Raw genomic sequence first — 19,591 nt, 5'->3', positions numbered from 1 at the left:
GAGAGGCACCAGAGCTCGGTTGCTATAGCAACTGAACTTGGCAATGTCTTCTGGGACTTGCTCTAACGAAAGGTCCATGATAGTGAGTGATACTACATTCCTTTTTGCTCTTATGACACATGCAGATTTACTGTGAGTAAAACGTAGCATGGTTCAAATTTCATATTTTTCCTAGTGATGAAAAATGGGCTGTTGTGTGAAAATGTAAAGGAGTTTTAAACAACTAGCAAGGAAGTTAAAACCTCCATTTATCCTTAGTGGAAACGCTGCAGAAGCAGCCATTACTCAGCAGCTGAAAGTCAACAATTCCTTAAAACACACACACACACACACACACACACACACACACACAGATCATCTAATTTAGCAATGCATGAGAACAATTAATACAATTTTAAAATTATATTAATGCCTAGATTTGTTTCTAGGGGGAAAATATGGGTGTGTTTGCTTCTGAGGTATATAAAACCTCAGACATTTATAGTGCTCTAAGCCATAGTAAGATAAATATGAGTGCTATTAATACATGAATATTTCCAAACTCAGTTTTCCCAACTGCCTCAAAACTAAACACTAATTCAGGAAATGCAAGTAATAGTATTTTAAATATGTTCAAATGCTTTTAGCTTTTAATTCTTTTATGTTTTTGCTTCACTAAAGACACTTTCATTTGTTTTATCATCCATTGACGACACTTTGGTAAAATGTATCTCAAAGGACTTTGCAGATATTGATAAATACTCTTAACCTATAGTGTCTAAGAAAGGCATATGTTTTAGATAAATGCAGTTTAAGTAACTAACCATTGCTGTAAATAATTCAGGTAATTTTTTTTTCTGAGAGTTACCCTTTCAGGTTGAAAACCTTTAAAAAAAAATCTTAAAAATTCAAAACAAACTTTGTCAAGAATTGCACCCTGAAACTACATCCATTTTTTTCAAAAAGCAAGAAAGACAATGAAATTTGGTATTTATTACAATAGTTAAAAGTAATGGCAAAAACCACAATTACTTTTACACCAACTAATAATACATCTGGGCAGTTTTCTATATTCTAAATTAAGTTAGATAACTCATTTCTTCTTCCACTGACATATTAAATGTGAAAAACATTAAATAAATAGAAGCTGAAAACCAAAAATTATTCTTCATTAAAAACTTACCACTATTGGCCATTTAGCAATGAGTAGATTTTTCAATAGTGTCTACTTTCACTTGGCCTGATAAGCATTCTTACTCATCTCCAACTCAGTTAGCAAGGTTTACTATGGTTTTAAGTTGTACTATACACATGCCACCTTACTTTAGTTTGAATAATTTTCTTTTGCCGTTATGCTGTATCTAGAATCAATGTACAATTGCTTTTTCATTGGCCACAAATCAAAATTATATAAACTAAAGGAAGCATTGAAAAGTCAAATGACTTCATTGAAAAAACTGCACAGCTTCTATAATCTGCATTCGGATTTCTACATTGCTATGGCCTTCCTGCCATTTAGATAAATTTGTTCCATATATGTGTATTTTATACCTAGTGATGTGTGTGTGTATATATATGTGTATATATATAGTGTATGTATATATTATACAGATAGACACACACCTCCATACACACACAAAAAAATACAGAAATACATGTGTGTATAGTGAAAAGCAACAATATAGTAGAGAGTTGAATTGGTCCAATGATTTGGCATTTTAACTGATTTTAACAGGGATCTCAGGTTGATTTTTCTACAACTGAAATTGAAATCCCAACTTAAAAATGTTGTGGAAAAATCCACCTTTTTATCCTATATTTATATATACATTTACTGCATTAGGCCATTATTTCATTGCTATAAAGAAATACCTGAGATTGACTGGGGGCAGTGGCTCACGCCTGTAATCCAAGCACTTTGGGAGGATGAGGCGGGCAGATCATAAGGTCAGGAAATCGAGACCATCCTGGCTAACACTGTGAAACCCTGTCTCTACTAAAAATACAAAAAATTAGCCAGGCATGGTAGTGGGCACCCATAGTCCCAGCTATTTGGGAGACTGAGGCAGGAGAATGGAGTGAACCCGGGAGGCAGAGCTTGCAGTAAGCCGAGATCGCACCACTGCATTCCAGCCTGGGCGACAGAGAGAGACGAAAGAAAGGAAAGAAAGGAAGGAAGGAGGGGAGAGAGAGAGAGAGAGAGAGAGAGAGAGAGAGAGAGAGAGAGAGAGACCTGAGACTGAGTAATTATAAAGAATATAGATTTAATTGGCTCATGGTTCCGCAGGTTGTACAGAAAGCAGCATCTGCTTCGTAGGAGGCCTCAGAAAGTTTCTACTCATGGTGGAAGAAAAAGAGGGAGCAGGCACTTCACACGGTGAAAGTAGGAACACGAGAGAGTGGGAGGGGAGGTGCTACACACTTTTAAATGACCAAATCTTCTGTGAACTCAGCGATAACTCACTTATCATCAAAGGGATGGTCCAAGCCATTCATGAGGTATCTGCCCCCATCATCCAAACACCTCCCAGGGTCCTGGCTTTAACATTGGGGATTACATTTCAGCATGAGACATGGGTGGGAGACAAATATCTAAACTGTATCATATACTATTTAACACTTACCAAATACTTTCTGTGTATCTGATGTCTAAGTACTTTCCTTGAATTTTTTTTTTTTCCAACTCTCACAACTCTTTGAGGTAGGCACTGTTGTTATCCTAATAGTAACAATAAGGAAATTAAGTGTTAGAGAGTTAATTGCGTGTCAGAGATTACACAGTCAGTAAACGTCAAAGCCTTTATTTGAATTTAATGTATCTGATGTCAGAGCCCCCAGTTTTAATTATATGCTATTCATTCCATTTCAGACCATATAGACATTTGGCATGTCATTTTGTAAGTATTACTGCTCAACTTTAAAATCCAGTAGTAATTTACCTATACTCGATGCATGGCTCCTAGTTTGCTTATTCCTTTGCCTTTGTGCTTTGGCAAAACAAGGAATTTAACAGCCAATCCCTATTCTAGAGTCAAAAAAATGAAACAAAACAAAACAAAAAAAGCACCCAGGAAACAGAATCTTACAAAACAGCCTCAATAACAACAACAACATAAACTAGAAAACCCAACAAGAATAGTTCAGTAGTTCAGTATAGTTCAGTATAGTTGTTGATTTTCTTTTCTTTACTTGAAAAGTCTTCCAGAAACAAAAATTTATTCTAGGAATGAAGAAACTAAGGAACATTTACAATTTACTACAATTATAAACTTATATTTATGGCCTTTGGTCAGTCAAGATTAAATCCTCTTAATTTCATTAGGCATGGAAGGATTTTCTGAGCATGCTATGGTATAGCGTAGAGATGAATTTGCATTTTGTATCATTGTTTACTTTTATTAAAGGGTCTAAACTAAATATATGACCAAGTACAAACTGAAAACTTTGGCATAGCAACTAATGCTTTGAAAACAAGTTTCCTAAAATTAAGCGTCAAGTAATTTTTACGTAACATTTTTTCTTAACTGTTTTTGTCTTGTTTCTTGATAGCAGTACAGATATCTTTCTTTTATATTGTTTGTAAAGTACTTTCATTTTATACATTATCTCAATTTAGCTTCATTAGTACTCTATGACAAAAATTAGTGTGATTGCTAATTTATAAAACTTACGGATGAGGAAATTGCAGCTAACAGAAATTTAGTAATTTTCCTAAAGTAATCCTGTTAGTAAGTGATTGATCCAGGTTTAATTATATTATGAAAATTTTGTATCTAAATTTTATATGATTTAAACTTCACAAATAAAATTTCCTTTTGAAGTTTTTTTTTTTTTTAAACTTTATGTAAGTGAAAATAGTTGCTCACTGTGTTTTTGATTTTGGCATTGTTTTCCTTAAATTACAAAGTAAACAACACATAGTAATGTCTACTCGCAATGTTTGTAAGATTTTTCTTTTATCTTTTTGTAGACATTCTGACAAGAATATTTCTTGGCTTATATGTTCTATACTGATATGTGAATGATTTTTTTGCAAAGGGGAAAGAAATGAAATAATTGTGCACAATGCGTTTTGTTATTGAATAATTGATGTCTTCTAGTTGCCAAAGAAAAAATCCTGTGAAATAACTGTCATATAAATTGTCTATAGTTCTCCCATGGGCTCAAGTTGCATAAGTAGGATGTAGCTAGATTCATTAAGAAATATGCTTTGCATGTGTGGCCATTTTGAGTTTGTGTTGAACATAGTCAAGCGTGGTAGAAATGCTGCTGTTACAAGATTCACTATGATAAATTAGGACTCATTTAGTGCTATCTTTTTCATAAACTTAGTGAGTTAAGTTTCTACATGATTGGTCATTTTAGAGCTTGCCTTGCATTTCCCTTTAATACTTGACATTTTGAATTTCACCTCCTCAATAAAAACACATAATCTTGATCCTGGACCCAGCAGGCACCTCCTTCATCTAAACAGCTAGTCTTTCCATTGCAAGAGGTTTACTGATTCACATGCAACTTTTAGTTCACTGAAACGGTGTATTAACATTTTCATTTGAAGGCTCAGTGTACAGTGTTTCATGATATAGTCTGCCATCTTGTTAGAAGCAGAATAAGATCTTAAGGAGCTCTTTAGGTAGGTTTTGGGAGGAGCAGTGTGTGAAAATTTGGGTTACATATTGTCCTAAAGATATATTATTCAATTTTCTTTATAAAGAAATTCCAGATGTTATTAAAACAACAACAAAGCAAAATGACAACAAAAACCCTGGCAAGTTATTTAATGGCATTTTGTCTCTTTCTTTAAACAAACACCAGCAATTAGAAATCACTACATCAAGGTGTTATTCATCTCCCAGTTGTAGCTTTCTTTTACATCACTATCTCTTTTACACACCAGCTTTTCATGCCAGCTTCTAATCTCCCAGCCCCACACTCACACCTTGCCCTTCAAACACTCTCGCCAATTATGGGAAACTGCCTTATCTCTAGCAAGTTTTAAGGGACTACAAACTCCATGGGAACAAATTATTTGAGACTTCACCTTGTAATGGGCTTCCTGACCTTTCGTTTTTGTTGCTAAACCAACCTATCCAACGTTTTATTAGTTCCCTTTCTCAGAAACAGATACCTTGGTTCACAGTCTCTAACTTTCACTCTCAACATAGTTCATTTATCATATTTTTCCTAAAATCTAGCTTCATAGACTATAGGGGAATGCAGAGACGATTGAATAGTCTTTCGAAGATCTCATTTAAAGGCAGATAAAGGGCAGGTCTTATTTCAAATTTGTCTTCTAACTTTTGCATTAGGCATAAGATCTCTAAGAATTTCATTCCAGAACTGTAACATGCAGACAAAGTAACACATTAATTTGTCTTCATCTACCACTGTGTTATGCATGCTAATGTTACTCAGTCCCGGACTCTATTTTGGTAATCATGCTAAGATCTTAAGGAACTCTTTATGTTCCTAATGAGGTCCAGAGTTAATAGAAAAAGTATGGAAACTCATATGGCACACAATTTTATTCACATCACATTGTCTGTCCACGTGGTAGGACTTAACCTAAGGTGGGCTTTAGCATTGCCCAGGGAGGCACTTAGAACCACAAGATATGTATCACAAAACTCCTCTCCTATGTTGATGTTTACAAAACACCTTCATACCTCCTACTATTTCTCTAACAACCTACAGCCAACATGACAAGCAGGTAGGGGCATGCATTCTAAGGAGCACAGCAAGGAATAACATGTCCAACCTTGAAGAGCTTATTTATCTCCTGTATTTCCCCAACATCTTGTAACAAAAATAAATCCACCAATAAGTACTGAAAGAATTCCAGATGAACCTGAAATTTAATTGACAGCTTGGCAACAGCGACATGAACAGTCTCTTCCCTCATGTACAGCATTCATAGATCTGATAGATAACGTGTATACATATATTAACTAGAGGAAAAGTGAAGATGAAATATTCTAAAGACAAAAGGGAAAGTAGCCTTAAATAGTAAATTTTAAAAATTACAGCCATAATACTATCTAATCATGGGAGGGGAAACAGTTTTCCCAAAGATGACTTAACTTTGTTATCCTGATGCTTAGTCAGAAAATCTGAAACATATCCTTTGATTCCTATTGAAAGCCTTTCAACAAATTACCTTTCAGATAAACTGTCTCCTTGTGAGTTTGGAATCTCTAATTTTGAGTTAATCTTTCTAATTGTGAGCTTAAGATGCTACTTAAATAGCATTTTTAATTACAACAAAAGAAAGTGGTAGAGTAGAAAAGAGTGCCTCCTGTGTCATATAACTTTCTGAGGGTAAATATTAGGTTGGTGCAAGAGTAATTGCAGTTTTTGCCATTGAAACAAATTGTAGGCATGGAATATTATGCAACCATAAAAAGGAATGAGGTTATATCCTTTGCAGGAACATGGATGAAACTGGAAGCCATCATCCTCAGCAAACTAACACAGGAACAGAAAACCAAACACCACATGTTCTCACTCATAAGTAGGAGTTGAACAATGAGAACATGTGGACAAGGGCAGGGGAACAACACATACTGGGGCCTGTGGGAGTAGGGGAGGTGAGGTGAGGAAGAGCATCAGAACAAATAGCTAATGCATGCAGAGCTTAAAACCTAGGTGGCAGCTTGATAGGTGCAGCAAAATACCATGGCACATGTATACTTATGTAACAAACCTGCACTTTCTACACAGCTACCCTGAACTTAACTGAAGTTTAAATAAATAAATAAATAGCAATGGTAGGTTCATTACTTTCATAATACAGTGGTAGGGCCTAGACAGGAAGCAAGGGGTCAACACGAGTGAGGTGAGAGGGAACTCAGAACAATATAGTAGGATATTTCCCCAAAGTAGAAAGTTTTATATTGAAATTAAACATTTCATTTACTTAACAATTTTCTCTAGGACTTTATTAGACATTCTCTAGAGTCTGATATGTTTCTCTTGTAGAATTGAGACACAGACTTGATATCTGTCATCTTAAGCAAAAAATATTTCCTTACAGGTATCTTTTATTTTGGAACAGGAGACTAAAACCCCAGAAGAAAGATAATTCTAACATATATATTTCAAACTGCCAACAGTCAATGTAGCCGGTGATTCTCAGAGTATATATGTCTCACATATTGTTTAATATGGATTACTATGTAATGAAACTTCACTACAAGATATGAAAAATATAGAAATAGTTATTCTCGTTGGTTTCAAAAAGCTTTTCTTTAGTTTTGTCACAAAAGATCACAATTTGCATTTTTAGGTGGCGTTCATGTACCTTTCTTCATTGAAGATGGAGAGCATTTTATGAACTTAATATCTTCTTGTTTCAGTAGGGTCTTCATGGTTGTGACTATATCTCCACAGCCAAAGCAAAGCAGACATTTAAGGTAATTACTTAGATAATTAATGGGCAAATCCCCACTTTGCTTTCACTGTGGTGCCTTGGCCTTTAGTCAAATGAGGGAAGTTGGGCACTCAAAAGTTCGTATTTTACCTTTTTTTCATGAGGTACTAAAACACTTTCTTCTTTTGTTTTTCCCATGATACTTTTTAAAAATGGCAATCTCAGATTTATTGTGGGTAGTTAGAAGACAGTAACCTAGTAATATAATATTTGTCATTTTCTTAGTAAAATTCTTATGCTCCAGGAATGTTGAGCTTCCTGTTAAAAATTGTTTGTATAAATCTGGGTTTTAGCTTCTGTATGCAATATCATCTTGGTCTTTGCTTTCAAATGTTTGAAACAATACACTTATAGAATAAAAAATGAAACACTATATAATTTCAGAATGTCTCATTTCTACTCCTATTTGTAGTTTAATGCAAAAGGAACCTCATGGACCTCTACCACATTTTTGCTCCTGACACCATACCAAACTTCCAGATGTATCAGTCATGTTTTAACACTTCAGTATGATGAAAGTTAGAGAGGATGGAAATGGAATGGGACTTGATTTTGATGTACTGAGGTTGCATTGCACATGGGAAAACTGGCTCATTTTTAGTTTTTAAATATTAATTATTATATCTAGAAAGCACAGCTTACTTGAGAAAGTCTTGTCTGTTATAATAGTTATAAGAGAAACCCTGTGTTATAAATTCTACTTCAAACTAGATGAATGTATATTGAAACTACATTATGAGAATGTTTAGATTTCTAAAAGAGCACGGTTAAATGTATTTCCTTGTCCATCATTTACTTTGTCATTCATTCATCACATACATGAGGGTGTGCTATTTGAAAGAACTGTTAGAAATCTTGAGGATGTGATTTCTTTGTAGGTTCTGTTTCCTTGTAAAGATAATGCTTAATAATGTAAATATCGGTCATATACCACTAGTTATTTTGACAGTTCAATATAATTTAATTTCTTATCCCCATTAATAATTGACAAAGACCAGATGTGAGTTTCTGAAAATCTACTTCTAAAATTCCTTCAACAGACCTGCAAATGTGTCATACAAGATGCAAGTATAACTCAGTTCTGTGACAGAAACACCAGACATGACTTTTCTTGGAGCTGTTGAAAGGCATTGTATAGACTTATGAAGCAAGTTACTTGTAAATGAACATGAAACCTAAGTCTGTGGAGCTAATCTGACCATGACAGCCCTGACCCCCATTCGTCACCAAAGTCGATTGAACCCCTCTTGCTGGCTGGTGTTAAGTTTCCCCCTTTCACTATTCAGGTGTCACTTGGTTCAAGAGGAAGATGTTGGCTGACAGGTTTTCTTCAAATAATATGAGTACCTCTGTTATTTTCACTACTGAAATTGCTGCTGTTCTTGTGTCTTATAAAATTATTGTTTTTTGTTTTTTACTTTTCATCAGTATCTTTTAAAGGGGTGTGTGTATTGGACTATATAGACGAGGTGGTATTTTCTAAAAACCCTAGGAATAATTCTTATTTTAGAATAAATTTCAAAAAAATATCGCTAAAGTTAGTATGATTTCCGTAGGCATCATGGATTTTATTCTGGAGGTTTGTAATGGAGTTTGCGTGATAATTTTTTGAAGGATGTTCAGGTCTCCATTTGGAGGGGCTAAAAATCATGCAGAGTTCTCTTCTTTCCTTTCCTCTGCCTTCCATCTTTTCCCAGAGATGAGTATAAGGAGGGAGGATAATTTGCTAAGTTTTGGCAGTAGCATCCCCATTTTGATTTGTTTTTCTTTCTAAATGCAAGTATCGAATGACAGCATTGGCATTATCCTACTTAAAGTTTAAATGCAATAAAATCAAGAGCAAAGCATGCTTCCTACATTTCTCACACTCTGCATTGCCCAAAGAAATAATTTGGAGCTGAGCTACCCCAGTGGGCTCTTTTTCAGTCCTAGAATAAAGAGAGGGAGCTTTAGTGTGTATAACCCCTTCCAGGGTCATCTCTCCTTCCACTCTTGAACTCAGGAAGTTCCAGGAGAATGCTAAGAGGTTCAGGCTTTCTCATACCTTGGCACCTAGGGCTGAAACACCTGGAGGCCAGCAGAGGCTACGTAGTGCCAACTTCTTAGTTCTTCCTCCTCCTAGAGGCTGCAGCCTTCTGTCTGTGGTCGCGGTTCATTTTCCCAGTATTCCCCAGAATAACTTCAGTCCTCTGGCCCTTCTGACTTTTGGCAAGGAGGCTTGCCAAGATATCTTCATTCCTGAGTCTCATTACTCACATCTGGGCCCGGTTTTCCCTGCCTAATTTCAAGCACTTTTCCAAGGATGGAACTTATGCTCCAGTCATCTTTGCTCTTTATGTCCAATGTCACACCTCAATCTTAATCTCTCCTCTTTAGAACACCATCAAGTCTTGCCAGATCTGTACAAGGCTGGAATTGGCACTCTCCTTGGGGCTTATTTGCTATGAAATATTTTCTCTCTGAAGCAAGATTACCCTTTCTACTTGTTTTTGTTTGCATTTCTCAGATCAGTTTCTTTCACTTGATCATCATTTCAACATGATCTCCTTCCTGACCCCCCTTCCACAGCAGGTTATAAAAAAAAGTGGCAAAGACCATTTTAAGCATTTAGATTCCAGCAATTTTCACATAACCAGAGGCTAGTGAGGGAGGCACTGATGTATGTAATGTGCTTCCCAACTGGCATGTGCTTCCTAGACATTCCCAATTAAATACATAAGAGCTCCATTTTTATTTTATGTGCACTTTTATTTTATTTTATTTTGAAATAGAGTGTTGCTCTTGTTGCCCAGACTGGAGTGCAACGGTGCAATCTCAGCTCACTGCAATCTCTGCCTCCTGGGTTCAAGCAATTCTGTCTCAGCCTCCCAAGTAGCTGGGATTACAGGAGCATGCCACCACACCCGGCTAATTTTTGTATTTTTAGTAGAGATGGGGTTTCACCGTATTGGTCAGGCTGGTCTTGATCTCCTGACCTCAGGTGATTGGCCCTCTTCAGCCTCCCAAAGTCCAGGGATTACAGGCATGAGCCACTGCGCCCAGCCTTTTGTGCAATTTTATGTTCAATGATCTCCAAATTTATTTACTGTTACAAGTATTTCTCTAAAATAACCCAGAACTGTCTCAAATTACTAGGTGTTAGAGCTACTACAAATGACTTATCTTCAAACATGATCTCTTTCTGATTTTCTTAAAGTGAAGGCTTTCAAAACAAGACATATGTTTCATGGAAATGTAGTTAGTATGATGTTTTAAACAAGGCATTTTCTTAAAGTAACAACTCCTAGATTTTTTTGGTAGCAAAGCGCTTGAATATTGGGAGACCCAAACTGAATTGCATGGGCAAGTACTAAAGGCAGTATTTGGTATGTTGACTTTAAGAACTGAGATTCTGTTTGAGGAGATACCAATTTAACATCAAACTTAAGGTAGAGATTTTCCTTTCATGAATCTTTCATGCAATACATTTCTTTTGCTGTTAATGTGGACGTCAAGAGTCAAGAAAGGGTATTTGCAGAAAGTAACGTCTGAGATGAGACTCAAAGAATAAGCACATGTTGGCTAAACAAAGTAAAAGTGAAAGTGTTTCAATCAGAATCAGAAAGAAAGGAAACAGCATACAAAAAGGCCCAGAAGTAACAGAGGAGGAATGAAGGGAAGAGAAAGAGTGAGACCTCATCAGAACTGTAGAAGTGCAGCCTTGAGAACAAGAGGAGGAGTGGGCAGTGAGGGGCTGGTGTAGCAAGGGAGACATGATGCCAGGCAGACACACAGAGCCAGCTCATGGAGAGCTACCTGTATGATGAAAGCTTTGGCTTTCTCCTAAAGTCAATAAGGAAATTCTGAATAATTTTTAGACAAGGAGAAACATGAGTATACTGCATTTTAAATCATGCAGGCTGTAATGCAGATAATGAATTGAAATGGTATAAAGTTGGAGGAATAGCATCCCACCGTTTTGGCTTGGAGAATGTGTAGGTCAAGAGAGTGGCAGCTCAGTCTGGGGACCTATCTCATGAAATTCCAGATATGTATATTATTATCTGCTGGGTGAGGCTTTCTATCTTGGTGTTTTGGTTATTTAAAATGGAAACACCGTTAAGTTCATCTTTGTCTTGCAAACAATAACAGAAAAGCAACACGTTGATTTTGGCTTATTCTGATACATATGCCGCCTGGCATAGAGGAATTGACTGGGTTTCAAAATATTAGAATTTCTGCTTGTTAATGTGTGGTTTCTTCGGTGAGAATTTTATGTAGAATAAAATTGGGGGCTACGCACAGAAACTAAAAGAGAGTGATGGGAAATAGTATTTTAACATTTTACCGCTGTAGTGAGTTTCTTTTTTATTGTTATTTAAAAAAACAGGTAATATCAACTGACAAGAGTCAAGTAAATTAATAAAAAGCATAGACTGGTGCTCCTAACAGCAAGTTTTTAGAAATTTGTTACCCTAAGCTCTTATTCTCCAGATGTTATTCAGATTCTCAGTTCTAGGTCTGCCTCATGATTTAGTACATGCCTCATTTAGCATAGAAGAACTATAAAAAATATAGGGCTCTGCCCACAGTAAACCTTTCATAGAGACCAAGACATTATATTAAAACTGTTCCTTGGGCCAAGATCCTTTCTGGAGCATTCTTTGGCCATTTACAAATTTCTTTACGTGAGTTCATTGCAAATATACCCAGAAAGCATTGATTTCAGATATATGGCTGAGTTAAGAACTTTGGGTACATGTTAACACAATTTATTTACCTCCTATTATGCCTGTTGATTGTCAGTAGCAGAGAGTAATTACCTACTATGTGCCTGGAACTGGTGTCGTGAATTGAGCAGTGAACAAAACAGTCTTGTTTTTATGTTCTGGGAGTGGGAAGACAGAAATAAATACATAGACCAAGGGGGCCAGATATAACTATTTTAGGCTTTGTGGGGTGTATGGTTTCTGTTACAACTACTTACCTCTATTGTTTTAGCAATGAATTTGCGTGTCTGTGTTCCAATAACACTGTACTTACAAAAATAGAGTATGGGCCAGGTTTGTTCTATAAGCCATATAGTTTGCTGACCCCTAACATAGATCATTAAATAAGGAAGTTCATCTTATCTACTAATAAGAAAGAAAATAGAACAGGATAATATGGAAGGCAGTAGTTGTGGCAGCTTTCGCCAGAGTGATTGTGCAAGACTTTTTTTGTGATTGGGTTAAATCAGTGTCCAAGTGATTAAAGAGCAAGTTGTCAATATCATCTATTTATCATCTATTTACCGTTCTCTTAAAATTATATATAAAGCTATGAAAATTAAGTTATATATCACACGTTTATAGGAGGTGGGAATCATATAGAACATGCTGACATATACCTGGACTCAATAATTGTTGTGCTATTGTTGAAGAGAGTTTCAGATAATATCTTTCTCAAAAGTTCCAGGCTTCTTTAATTCATACTTCCCTCTGAATTTCCATGGCATTTATTAAATGATGAGATTCACTTAGCCCCAAGAAAATGTAACATTGGTTAGTGTATCTTTTGTGTATGCTGACCTGAAGTGTGTGGGCAGTGTTATATATTAGTTTCTAAATTGGCCTCTCAGCTTGGCATCTTCTGTCGTTGGCATGTCATAACCGTTGAATTACCATTTTATGAGGATCAGAAAAGTTAAAAGAGAGTGCATCTAGGATTCCAAGAAGAGGTGGCTCAGATTGATAATTTGCTTTCACAATGCACGAAAACTTCCTATATGGAAAACATTAGCTGAAGGAAAAGGAGAGGCTTACTTGTGAATCTCAAGTGATCTCTCTAAGATTTGTAGAGTTAGTTGTTTTATGTGTACTGTAGTTGTTGTTAAATCCTAAGCCATACAACAAATTAAAGAGTACAAGTTTATGAACAATACTCTGTGTCATTTGGCTCCCTTTGTTGATGCATGTGGAATAATCTGTCAGACAACAGGTGTTACCTCTTGTATATAAGGAACTGGATAGAAGCCATGGCTTCAGACCTCGACGATCCAGTTTAAGAAAGACTCAAGAGTTAATTACACAAATAAAATAAGACAAAATGAAAAGTTCCACGAAGCAGCATTATTTAGAGTACATATTCATTCAACAAAATTGTGCTGAGTACTTATAATGAGCTGGATATTGTTCTAGACACTGATGAATTGTAACAAGTAGGATCAATATGATATAGATTTATCTGGAAAGCTTTCAAAGAGAAGGTATAAATTCACCAGTGTCCTGAGAAGTATTTGGGATTTTAATTTGAGAGCGCCATTTTAAAGGGTAAGCATGGCAGAGGAATAGGAAGAACTCAAGGTCTCTTCGAACAATGAGCACAATTAGTTTGACTGGAGATTAGGTAGAGAATTCCAGCAGGGAATAATGTGAGAAAGGTAGGTTGGGGGCAATTGTTGGAGGGCCTTGATAAAGTCAAAATTTTGGTATTTTAACCTGAAGGCATTACACAGCAATTGGAGATACTGAGCAATAGCATGGTAAATTGAAATTTAACCCAATTAATCTGACAGAGATTTGTATGTACAATTATAGGTGGATCAGAAAGAAACCAAAGGCAATTCTGCCAGTTAGGAGGCTATTTCAGTTGTTCATATGCTATGCGCGTTCACAAAAATGGTAGAATGGGAAAATGACAGGCAATGTTAGTGGTATTTTGAGGGTAGACTTGATTGGCTATTCATGGAATAGAGGGAAAAGGTGAAGAAGAAACTACAATTTTGAAAATAGTGATTTCTTAAAACAAATAACTCCTCCCCTAGAAAAAAATTTAGTTGAAAAGAAGTCTTTCTAGCTTAAAAGAGTTTCTGAGGTGAAATGATTCTGTCGTCCACTTGCTACATAACCTTGATCAAGTTATTTAAAATCTCTGTGACTCATCTATGATGCGAATTATAATGCTACTCATTTTTAGAGGGCTGATTATTCATTCAGCTGATATTCCATCAATTATTGTCTAGCTCCTGGGAATAGAGTGATGAATGAGACAAGGTCCCTGCCGTTAAGTATATTTTCTGGTGGAGACAGATTCTTTCTCAGTGAGCAAATATACAGGTAATTTTGAGTTCTAATAAGATTAAACCTTGAGTTGAAAGGAAACATTTGATTCAATGTAGAATAATAGCGCTCAGGAGGGGTTACTTTGGGTAAAGCTTGAAGAGATGGCCTCTCCAAGGAAGTGATATTTGAAGTGAGATGTAAATGATGAGAAGGAGCCAGGCTTGTGAAGAGCAGGAAAAGCAGTTCAGAGGTAACAGGAAGAGCAAGTGCAAAGGCTGGCTTATTTGAGGAGCAGTGTAGCAGACTTTTTAGGAAATGCACACTTACAAATGTAATACTTAATTGTTAGTCTGTGGGTAGAAATCATAGCAGATTTAAAAGGGTCACATGCCCTCTAGTGTCCTCTATGGCTTATTTAATCCTGTTAATAGGCTTTTCCAAGTGCCATGAAGAATGTTGAAACTGTGTATGTGTGCATTTGTTCTGTGAAATGCATTACTATTTCTTTATGTAGGAAACAGAATTCTGAGAAGGCAGCTCTGTTGAAGAGGAATATATTTATTTATTTTTGTAAATGAGAAGGAATGGAAACAGAGGGGAACAAGAAGTGTTCTGTTGAAAGGGATGACTTGCATATTTTAGTTTGGTCTGTTCATTCTTATATAAACTAGGGCAAAACAATGACCCCATTAAGGTTTTTTTTTCACTTCAGTGTTTTTTTGGGGGGGGATAAAATAAAGGAAAAAAATAGAATCAGGGAATACTTTGATTGTGTTGTGTGGGTTTAAATTCTATCTCTCCACCCACAAAAAAATTCTGAAAAATTGTTCTTGACATTTTTTTCTTCATGATCCCTAGTAATTGCCCTCATTTTGTGCCCATCTCCCTAGTTTTGGAAATGATGGGGAGACAATAGAGAATAGAGTGAAAATGTGGCGATGGTGCCCACCTCTACACCTATGTCTGAGTTCTTGTTTGTTGTGTAGCCATATTGGTCTTCTCTTTCTTCAACACAGTGTGTTGTGTCTTGTTCAAGGGCCTTTTGAAATACAGTACCTCAGCTGGGCACGGTGGCTCATGCCTGTAATCCCAGCACTTTGGGAGACTGAGGTGAGCACATCACTTGAGGTCAGGAGATCTAGACCAGTCTGGCCAACATGGTGAAACCCTGTCTCTACTAAAAATATATAAATTAGCCAGGTGTGGTGGCATGGGCCTGTAATCCCAGCTACTCGGGAGGCTGAGACAGGAAAATTGCTTGAACCCGGGAGGCAGAGGTTGCTGTAAGCCAATATCGTGCCACTGCACTCAGCCTGGGCAACAAAGAGCGAAACTCCGTCTCAAAAAACAACAACAAAAAAAGAATTAAAGTATCTCTTTCTGGGATGTACCTCCCTTCTCTATCCATTGTCTAACATCTCATTTCAATTTTTTTTAGTGGTTACTCCCAGTGTCCTGTCCTACAACTAACCAACCTTCCTCCCAAAATTAGGCCACTGTTAGATTAGGTCTCCCTGTTGAGGGATAATGATCCCAAGCACCCTGTAATTTTCTTTCATGACATTCATGATGCCATAATCTTTGCTGTGTTTTCTTCCGTTCTTTACTGCTTTTGACTTTAAGGGTTGACTTGGAGTTGATTGTTACTCTCTTCCCAGTGCAGTGTACTTTCTAGTACATTGCGTGGTATATATGAGTTGCTTAATAATTATTTGTCAAATGAATTGAGCTAAAACAAACAGGTACTGTTTAGACATAATACAGGATTTTGGGAAGTCAGGGAACTCTGAAAAGTAGAAAAGTAATTTCACTAGCTAGGGTTAAGATTGGCTGTGAGGGCCGGACGTGGCTCATGCCTGTAATCCCAGCACTTTAGGAGGCTGAGGCGGGCAGATCACGAGGTCAGGAGATCGAGACCATCCTGGCCAACATGGAGAAACCCTGTCTCTACTAAAAATACAAAAATTAACCAGATGTGGTGGCACATGCTTATAGTCCCAGCTATTCAGAAGCCTGAGGCAGGAGAATTGCTTGAACCCGGGAGGCAGAAACTGCAGTAAGCCAAAATCGTGCCACTGCACTCCAGCCTGGGCAACAGAGCAGAACCACCTTGGATCATATGTGACTGAGACCTACCACTGTCTCTCTGGGCAACACAGCAAGACTCTGTCTCAAAAAAAGATTGTAAGATTGTCTTACAGAAACAATCTTACAGAAACAATCAAGCAGTAGTTACTTAAACAACAGTAACAGAAAACAATCAAGCAGCAGTTACTTAAAGAAGATAAAAGATTGTTTCTTCATCATAAAATTCCAGGGTGGTTTGATGACTCGAAGTCCCCACAGACTCAGTTACTCCAGCTCAATACTCTGCCATCACTGGTGGTAGGTCTCAGACACATATGGTCCAAGGTGGTTCTGTGTCTCAGGCAAAAAGATGGAGAAAAAGATGGCTTTTATAAGGAATTGCATGTTTTTCTGATGAATGTATTGACTTGGAAATAGCTTAATTCTAACTTGGATTCAGGATTAAATTCAATCAGCCTTCTATGTCTGTAAATTTCAAAAAGTATGAGAAAGTAAATGTGGTTCAGAAATTTTAAAAAGATAATCACAGCATCTTGACCATTTACAAAGCAGAGCATTCTGAATTAGGGCATTTGACCTCATAACATCCCCCAAAACTAGATAGATTAAGAGGTGAGAACCTGAGAAAAAAGCAGATCAGAGTAGAGACAGACAACTTATAAGTGATAGAGTCAAGACTGAACCATGTTCGTCCTATGTTAAGTCCAAGTTCTTCATCCTGTTCCCAAGGGCATGTCAAAGCCTGATATGTAAAGCTATGGATGAAAAAAGATGGATCGCCTAAGTGTCTTTCTGGTAAAGTAGGCAATATAGAAAGGGAGCATGCATTATGATATTTTTATGGATAGCTAGTATTCTTAATCATAGCTCTTAGCGAAATTGCATATAGAGTGTTGCTTAATTACTGTAGCAAAACTGGAAGTTGCAGAATGGCAGAGTCTGCTGTCCTTTGGTAAACAAGGGACAGCCCACACACACTACAGACATCCTGTGGTCCACACTGTATTGTCACTTAGCAACCAAGAGGAGATTTCTTTGTATTCCGAGCTATTCACTGAGGTGGGGGCGGGAGGTGCGGGGGGATCTCCTAGAAGGCCCTTCAGAACTAGGCCACGTAGAGAGTTAGATTAAATGAAACTCAAGGGTATTATGGCTTTTCTCACAGAATATCTATATCCTGACATGTTCCCGCCTCTGCTACTGAAGCAGGTCATGTATGAGTGCAGCTGCCACTCAGCCTGATTTAGATGTTTTCACTCACAGGTTTAATTAAAATTTCTAGCAAGCACCATCTATCATTTCTGTTTTGTAATTTTTTCTCTCTGAGAGAAAAAAGTTCAGTGCTCATGACCTCTTGCATGGTTATGGTGCCTTTCTTTCTGTAGGAAGAGATTAGTAACCCCTTTAACAACATATAGATTTTCATTGGGAACCTTGATTGAAAGAAAATCGTAATTGTTAGTCTGTGTTTTGAGCTAAAGATATGTGGGTAAACTCCCTAAGGTTTATTATTGACCCCAGTGTAATATATTATATGGTCCAAAAAATATAATATTAGCAGGAATTGTTTTTTTTTTATAATACTGTAATGTAACAAAGCAGTTCCCCTCTAGGACTGTCTAGATCCCTGGGTCTTGTGCTTATAAAAATTGGGATTCATAGGTTAATTTCAGTGTTTCAGAAAGGACAATGGAACTTGAACCTTGACCAATAGCTAGGTTGCATTGACTCACTAAATAACATACTTTAGGCCAAATTAATATAAAAATTGCTTCTTTCTACTAATCAGTTGATGTTCTGCATTTTATATATTTTTTCTTAATTAAAATGGGGACCAAGTTATTTATTAATGAATAACATCTGCTGATAAAGTCTTTCAGCATGGTATGTGAAAAATAATGCAGATTTTGGAAGGAATTGTAAGGTGGAACCCTGGTCCTGACTGTTTTGTCACTTTGAATAAGTTATGCAACGATTGTGGGAATGAATTCCCTCATCTATATAAAAGGGATTAATAATATTAATTAGACAGATTTGTTGTGAGAGTTGGAGAGGACACCCAGCTCATAACTAGCACATAGTAGCCTAGCCTCTTGATGATGGAGAGTTATCATCAGCAGTAGAAGCAGCAGTAGCATCATTATCATTCTTTTTCTTTCAAAACCGGAAGTTTAAAAGAAAAATAAAGTTAAGGGATTCCTTAACTGTGAGTCAAATGGAAAGCACTGTGTTTTGTCTTTCTTTTTCAACTTTTATTTTAGAATCAGAGACTGTATGTGCAGGTTTGTTACAAAGCTATATTGCCCAGTGCTGAGGTTGGGGTATGACTTGAACCCATCATCCAGGTAGTAAGCATAGCATCCAACAGGGAGTTTTTCAGCTCTTGCTCCCACTTCCTTCTCCCCTGTAGTAGTACCCAGTGTCTATTGTTCTCATCTTTATGTCCACATGTACCCAATGTTTAGCTCTCCCTTATAAGTGAGAACATACAGTACGTTGTTTTCTGTTCCCATGTTAGTTCATTTAGGGTAATGGCCTCCAGCTGCATCCATGTAGCTGCAAATAATAATAATCATAATAATGTGATTTTGTTCTTTTTTTTTTTTGGCTGTATAGTGTATGTATACTGTGGTATATATGTACCATATTTTCTTTATCCAATCTACAACTAGTAGCCACCTAGGTTGATTCCATGTCTTTGCTCTTGTGAATACTGCTGCAATGAACATACACATGCATGTGTTCCTTTGGTAGAATGATTATTTTCCTTTAGGTACATACCCAGTCATGAGATTGCTGGGTCAAATAGTGGTTCCACTCTTTGTGCATTGAGAAATCTCCAAACTGGTCTTCACAGAGGCTGGACTAATTTACATACCCCAATAACATTGTGTAAATGTCCCCCTTTCTCTGCAATCTTGCCAACATCCTTTTCTTTTTGACATAACAAAGCCATTCTGACTGGTACAAGATGGCATCTCATTGTGGTTTTGATTTGCATTTCTCTTTTGACTAGTGATGATGAGCATTTTTTCATGTTTGTTAGCCACTTGTTTGTCTTCTTTTGAGAGGT

At 36.8% G+C, this 19,591-nt stretch overlaps 1 protein-coding gene across 4 annotated transcripts in view; it reads left to right on the top strand.

The window, feature by feature from the left end:
• GAS2 (growth arrest specific 2) overlaps window positions 1–19,591 on the top strand; it is a 142,439-nt gene that overhangs the window by 93,302 nt on the left and 29,546 nt on the right. For 2 of the 4 annotated variants that reach the window (XR_003115694.1, XM_025357734.1), the window contains one exon: window positions 2,849–2,876. The exons of the other annotated variants lie outside the window; for them this stretch is intronic. Coding sequence is in view for 1 of the 2 variants with exons in the window: in XM_025357734.1 (XP_025213519.1) it covers window positions 2,849–2,857 (9 nt within the window). In the remaining variant the exon portion in view is untranslated. The remainder of the gene's footprint in view (window positions 1–2,848; window positions 2,877–19,591) is intronic. 4 annotated transcript variants of the gene reach the window in all.

This window comes from Theropithecus gelada, chromosome 14 (assembly GCF_003255815.1).
Source record: "Theropithecus gelada isolate Dixy chromosome 14, Tgel_1.0, whole genome shotgun sequence".
Lineage (NCBI taxonomy): Eukaryota > Metazoa > Chordata > Mammalia > Primates > Cercopithecidae > Theropithecus > Theropithecus gelada.
Note: the sequence above shows the minus strand (reverse complement) of the source record. Positions and strands in the feature narration are given on the sequence as shown.